The following is a 7500-nucleotide window of genomic DNA, read 5'->3' on the forward strand; positions in this document are numbered from 1 at the left end:
TTTAGTGCTGATAAATATTATATTCACAAACATTGTTTTGCATTTAACACATGCTTTGTGGAATGTTTTGCAAATTACAAAGCGAATTAAACATGACTACCTACACTATTACTTCGCTCATAGTTCGACAATAAGCCGAGTATGTAATCATCAGTCATACTTCCCTTTAGTTTAAAGCATGAGGAATGATAATCATGCACACATCGGTGGTGTGAGTTGATCATTCTTATATTTAACAATGTGAACACTGTTTACACACAACTCTGGAAAATCTGCTACTTGCTTTCATGTTTGCCTAGGTTGGCGACAGTAGTTTTACTGTAATGTGAAACCAGTTGTACTTACTTGTACATGTTCTACCATGGAGCAAAAAGATAAATTTTACCAACTCTTGGAAGATCATATCATGACTTTAGAAGATAATAAGAAGGAGGCGTTTTGTACATCACAGAGCAAATACAACCATATTCTTCAAGCTCTTCAGCTGGCCAAAGGAGCGAAATGTGCACAAGGAGCCAAGTTCAAACACAGGGCTGGCCAACATTTTTGCCTCCAAACAATTGGAACTCGGACACTTGTTTACTGCGTGAAGGCGAAAACTCCTCTTGTTACAAAAGAAGACACCTTTGAGACCATCAAGAAGTGTCATGAGGAAGTGTGCCATTCTGGGCGCGACAAAACATGGCACGAGGTGAAAACCAATTACTCTGGAATAAAGTATGACGCAATTGATGTTTTCCTGAAAACGTGTACATCTTGCTCAACAAGAAAAGTCCACCAAAATGCACCATCTGGGAAGCCGATGATCAATCTCACCTTTCTTCTGCGTCTGCAAGTTGATCTCATTGACTACAGAAATAGACCTGATGGTGATTTCAAGTGGGTGCTGCATGCCCGTGATCATTTCACGAAATTCAGCTGGGCGTACGCATTAAAGTCCAAATGCGCACAAGAAGTCGCCGATGCTATGATCAATCAGTTCAGTGTATTCGGTGCGCCAAAGATTATGCAGACCGACAACGGGCGGGAATTCACTGCGAGGGTGATCAATGAGCTGACAACGATGTGGCCTGGAATGGTGATCATCCATGGCAGACCCCACCATCCCCAATCCCAAGGTAAGATGAACAACTGAAATTTTGACCAAAATCTCAGAAAACGTCACATATTTGAAGTTTTGACATTTTGCTTTTTAAAGTTATTAGCATTAACAATGAATTGTGGATGTCTTCTACACCTTTATTAAAGGGCCCGTCCAGAGCAATTGTTGCCCTGTCTTTTTATTAGCTGACCTGAATCCCAACCTTCCTAAGTTCTAAATTTTACCCAAGTTTTAATCTCGAGGAAGCTAGCATTCCTCCACAATAAACTGCATCAATGAGCGCTCTGAATGCAATGCAGTCGGGGAGACCTTCACTCTTTTTTTTAATAAATTGGCGTTCTCACCCGACTATAGAACTATTTTTGGCTCATAACTTTAGACATACAAATTCGGTCACAGATATTTACCAATGTGAGGATTCCGATAATCTAAAAAAAACTAGGCAAAATAAACTATCGGAAGATTGTTTGCTTGGACGTCAAGGTACTTCTGAGACATACAAATTTTGTCACAAACATTTTCCATTGTGAGGATTTTGATAGGCTAATAAAGTGATTTGCCAAAAAACAGTATGGAGGGCCCCTTTAAATCAATACCATAACTATTGCCCGGAGAAATAAGGAGATTGAAAGAAATGAGAATAAAAGTGACGTTCCTAATCATTTCGTTCCTTCATACACAGGTTGTGTGGAACGTGGGAACGGTGACCTTGAGATCAAGTTGGGCAAATGGATGGATGAACACGGCTCCGAATGGACAAAAGGGTTGAAATTTTTCGTACATGCCATAAATACCTCAATCTCGGGCACCACCGAAAAGTCACCTTACCAACTGGTTTTTGGACAACCTCCAAGGACAAATTCGTCTTTGTGGCAGGAACTGTCTCGTCAAGGGATTTTGTATGAAGAGGACCTTCCCGAGGATTTTCTTCAGCAACTTGAAATGGAGGAATCTGTGCCGCATACATCGGACTCGTCACAGCATACACCTCGGCGCCTGGAGGAATCTGTGCCGCATACCTCGGACTCGTCACATCATACACCTCGGCGCCTGGAGGAATCTGTGCCGCATACATCGGACTCGTCACAGCATGCACCTCGGCGCCTGGAGGAATCTGTGCCGCATACATCGGACTCGTCACAGCATACACCTCGGCGCCTGGAGGAATCTGTGCCGCATACATCGGACTCGTCACAGCATACACCTCGGCGCCTGGAGGAATCTGTGCCGCATACATCGGACTCGTCACAGCATACACCTCGGCGCCTGAAGAAATCTGTGCCGCATACATCTGACTCGTCACAGCATACACCTCGGCGCCTATAAATATAAAATATAAATAAAAATAAAAATAAAAAAAATAATTCCAAAACTAACTATCCAACTTGTTCGGAGTTTTTCGAACATTTCAATAAACTACAAGAGTGTGATGAAAATGAAATGGATGATAGTAATGAACCTTTAAATGAAGCAAGTAATGAATTTCTTAATGCGCCTTTTACAAAGGAGGAAGTTATCAAATGTATAGACAAGCTGAAAAACAATAAGGCATGCGGTCAAGATAAAATAATTAATGAGTATTTAAAAGCGTCACATGATCGAATGATTGATATTTATGTATTGTTGTTTAATGTTGTTTTGCAGTCAGGAAAGGTTCCAACACAATGGGCTGTAGGCGAAATTATTCCATTGTACAAAAATAAAGGCTCCCAAGCTGACCCCACAAATTATAGAGGAATTACTATACTCAGTTGTTTCGGAAAACTTTTCAGTGCAATTTTAAATGCTAGGTTATCAAACTTTTTGGAGAGTAATAATAAATTAGGTCAAGAACAAACAGGTTTCCGCACAGGTTTTTCAACACTAGACCATGTTTTTACTTTGCATTGTATATTAAATTTTTTTCTCAGCAAAAAGAAGCGACTGTTTTGTGCATTTGTAGACTATGAAAAAGCGTTTGATAAAGTTCACCGTGCATTTTTATGGGAGAAATTAGTTAGTTCTGATGTTAATGGGAAGTTTTTAAAAACTGTAAGAAATATGTACGAAAATGCTAAGTCTTGCGTTAAAGTTAATAGTGAGTGCTCTGGATATTTTCCCAGTTTGTGTGGAGTTAGACAAGGGGAAAACTTGTCACCGCTGTTTTTTGCTCTATTTCTAAATGATCTAAAGCCTTTTTTGTTGGAAAACAGTAATGGTTTACAAACTATGTCAAGGGAGGCTATTGTGGTTGGAATGGAAGATACTGATGTAAATGCTTTGTTTCAAATGTTTTTATTACTGTATGCGGATGATACTGTGATCTGCTCAGAGTCTGAAAAAAACCTGCAAGAATGTCTAAACAAAATGCACGAATACTGTTTAAAATGGCGTCTAAATATTAATGTAAACAAAACGAAAGTTATAGTTTTTTCCAGAGGTAAAATTAGAAATAAACCATTGTTTACGTATAATGGCAATTCAATCGAAGTAGTGTTTGATGTAATGTACTTGGGCCTTAAAATTAATTATAATAATAAATTTTCAGTCGCACAGAAGAATCTATATGATCGTGCCTCAAGGGCAATGTTTGTTCTTTTGCGTACGTGTAGACAATTGTCACTGCCTGTGGACATACAAGTTGACCTGTTCGATAAAATGATTGCTCCAATCTTACTATATGGATGTGAGGTTTGGGGTTTTGGTTCCTGCGAACTTGCTACTAAACTTCAATTACGTTTTTATAAAATTGTTTTCAAACTAAAAAAAATCAACTCCAAATGCTATGATATTTGGTGAACTTGGAAGATATCCACTAGATGTTAATATGAAATGTAGAATGCTTTGCTATTGGTATAAACTGATTAGTCCTATTCATAAAAATAAATTTTCTAGTATTGTGTACTGCTTTACTTATAAATTGTATATCAACAAGATGATTGAATCTGATTATTTATGTTTTATTGAAAAAACCTTAAATGAAATTGGTCTCCCTGGCCTTTGGACTTCTCAAGAAAATGTTCAATATTCAAGCGCATGGTTTAAACAGAAAGTAAAAAGAAGCTTGTATGACCAGTATATCCATAAATGGTTTACAGAAATTGGAACAAAAAATATGTTTTGGAATTATCGAATGTTTAAAGATATTTTTGCATGTGAAGACTATGTCACACACCTGCCATATCAGCAATGTGTTGCAATGATGAAGTTCAGAACATTAAACAACAATTTGCCTGTACAGAAAGAACGTTACCTTAACATCCCGAGGTCAGAAAGAACTTGCACCAAATGTGTATCACAAGACATAGGTGATGAATTCCATTATTTATTTGTCTGTGATTTTTTCAAAGAAGAAAGAGCTGAGTTGTTACCACCTTACTATTGGAAAAAAACCTAATGCACTTAAATTTAAAAAGTTGTTTGCTACTAACAAAAAGAAATTGCTAAAGAATATTTTGGACTTTATTAATAGAATCTGTAACAGTTTTTCATAATCTTTTTAATTTTTATTTATTTATTATATTAGCATATATATATCATGATTGTATTGATTGTATTTATTGTTCAAAATGCCCCCAGGGGTTATGGACTAATAAAAAACTTGAAACTTGAACTTGCCTGGAGGAATCTGACAGCAACCATAGCCATGGAAAGCGCGGCAGAGAATACATTTTGTTACATGATCACCGAATGATTGCCACAGGCACAGAGTGTCCAAGTAGAAACATGATCCATGGACAGTCGGTGAACACAAGTAGCCACGCTGTAGTGTCTGTTACTGAAGTACATGATGCCGAATTCATACGTGTGGAAGACAATCCATTCGAGGAATGCATAGAGATCGGCCAGTTTGTGACATGGAGGCAAAGTCAAATGTTTGACGTTGATGAAGGTGACTCACACAGAGAGGAAAGGATGCAAGCAAGAAAAAAATATTTGAAAGCCGCGAAGAAACAAGAATCACGGTACGTGAAGAAAGTGGCTTCGAGAACGAAGGTGTACTCTCTTGGTGATACTGTGGGCTTGAACATCCACAAGGTAGACAGAGCTAATAGTGATGCTCGCTTGTTACCGTGCAAAGTACTCATGTCAAAGCCTGTTGGTGGACAAAGGCACCTGTACAAATTGTACTCCGCCACCGGAATCCTCGGGCCGTGGATCGCAGGCGAAGAACTTTCCGATTTGAGAAGTGTACATTTTGAAAGCCTGAATGAGGTTAACCCCGACTTGCTTGAGAAAATATCTCTCATCAAAGCGTGTCGTCTCTCCGTGAAATGGCGTGATACGGGTTCAAGGGTGCCATCTGGTGCCAGCGTGTGCAAGTGTAAAGGGCCGTGTACTACAAAGCGCTGTTGCTGCAGAAAAGCAGGACTTGAATGTGGCACCAAGTGTCACACAGACAGCAAAGCATGCAAGAATACCGATTAGAACATTACACATGCATGGCTGGTCATTGATTGTGTTTTATTTTCGCTAGAATATCTTTTAATTGTCATTGTTGGAATGAAAATAAATAATTGTTAACCATACACACACAGTATCACTCACGTTAACATTCAAATATAGTTCTTTATCAGCAGTAAAACCATTTATAATACAAATTCCAATTTCCCCTAGGGCAAATCAGAATTCCAGTTTCCCCTAGAGAAAGGATTCCAGTTTCCCCTAGGTGAAACTAGAATTCCAATCTCCACTAGATATTTTCCAGTTGATATTGGAATTCCAGTTTCCCCTAGGGGAAACTAGAATTCCAATTTCCCCTAGGGCGATTCCAGATCCCCCTGGATTCCGGTTTCCCCTGTGACATATATAATTCGTGGATACAAGAGTACAGTATTAGTCTTTGCATAAACGCCACACAAAAGTAAAGAACATGAACATAGTGTGTACACTTTCCTTTTAACTGAGTTTAATACTTCCACAAATCAAAACTTTCTGTTACAGTTACACCAATCATCATGTCGACAGGGCTAAGTATGTTACTCTTCGCATCACTTACCATCGCACTGATATGGACAGCAGAATGTCAAACACCGATCACCTGTACTGCTGGTCAATACAAGCCGGGAGAGAAAGCCACAATCACCTGTCATTTCCATGGGGAGGTTAGCACTGACCAAAACACGGGGGTTTACATCACATGGTTCGACCTTAGTGCTCCCAAGGATTCTTCAGGTAACAACTGTTGTTGTTATTGTTATTGTTGTTGTTGCTGCAGTTGTTCAATCCTCATGTCGTTTTTGTGGATGATGTTATTGTTGTTGGTGGTGTTGTTGGTGTTGTTGTTCAGTGTTTATGTTGTTGTTGTTGGTATTCAATGTTGTTGCGTTTGTTGTTGTATTTATCATCGTTGTTGTTGTGGTTGTGGTTGTTGTTGTTGTTGTTGGTGTTGTTGTTGTTGTCGTCATCGTTGTGTTGTTGTCGTCATCGTTGTGTTGTTTTTGTCTTCGTTGATGTTGCTGTTGCTGGCGGTGGGGGTTGTGGCTGTGGATGAGGTGGTGTTAGTGGTGGTGATGAATGAGTGATTTTTCCTGCTATAGCTGTTTTTTACAGCTTGTCTCGGGGGTGGGGTGGGGGGAGGGGATTTGAAGCTTGACTTGAAAGGGATTGCAAAAGAGAGAGAGAGAGAGAGAGAGAGAGAGAGAGAGAGAGAGAGAGAGAGAGAGAGAGAGAGAGAGAGAGAGAGAGAGAGAGAGAGAGAGAAAGAGCAAATGGAGTGAGAAAATAGACAAAGAGAGAGAGAGAGAGAATGGGAAACAGAGAGAAATGATGTCGGTATAGACGAGGATATAACGGCGCTTGTAACTCTTACTTTCTAAAATGATGTGACACCTCCTGACTTTTTTGTTTTGCTCCATCAGGCAAGGAGGTTTTGATGTGTCACTTCAGCGGGGGTGCAGTGTCAGTATGCAAACCCGAGGACGGTTACCGCTTCGTCAGTTTCAAAAACAACCTGACCATTGAAGTCCCGGACGTGTCAGCAGAATTCCAGGGCCGCTACTCGTGTGGGGTTGTCCCTGCCAACGGGAGAACTGCGCATCCATGTTTTCTCCTTGTGGAAGGCAAGACGCTTGGGCTGAGTTAACATTCTGTATTAACTAGATGCAGAGATATGGAAATGAAAGGGGGCGGGGCAGAAACAGAGATAGAGGTCAACATAAAGACACAGAGGCAGCCATATAGACAGACAGATAGAAAGAAAATGAGAAAAAGACAAAGCCAGAGAGATAAAGGGAAAGATAGAGAAAGAGAGACACAGAGACCGAGAAAGGAAGAAAGAAAGAGACATAGACAGAGCATACTACATGGCTTGCCGTGTCGTACCAGATTTACACGAGTTGTTTGTTAAAATATTGAACTGCGAACGAAAGCGAGCTGTTCACTATTTGAAAAAGCAACGAATGTATATCTGGTACGAC

The 7500-nt window shown here is 39.8% G+C and overlaps 1 protein-coding gene across 1 annotated transcript in view; it reads left to right on the plus strand.

Moving 5' to 3' along the window:
• Positions 1-6002: 6002 nt before the first annotated feature.
• Positions 6003-7500, plus strand: part of LOC138955124 (uncharacterized) — a 3006-nt gene continuing 1508 nt past the window's right edge. The window contains exons 1-2 of the mRNA XM_070326798.1: positions 6003-6256; positions 6943-7143. Coding sequence (XP_070182899.1) covers positions 6040-6256; positions 6943-7143 — 418 coding nt within the window. The 5' untranslated portion in view covers positions 6003-6039. The remainder of the gene's footprint in view (positions 6257-6942; positions 7144-7500) is intronic.

Source organism: Littorina saxatilis, unplaced genomic scaffold (genome assembly GCF_037325665.1).
Source record: "Littorina saxatilis isolate snail1 unplaced genomic scaffold, US_GU_Lsax_2.0 scaffold_712, whole genome shotgun sequence".
In the NCBI taxonomy this organism is placed as follows: domain Eukaryota; kingdom Metazoa; phylum Mollusca; class Gastropoda; order Littorinimorpha; family Littorinidae; genus Littorina; species Littorina saxatilis.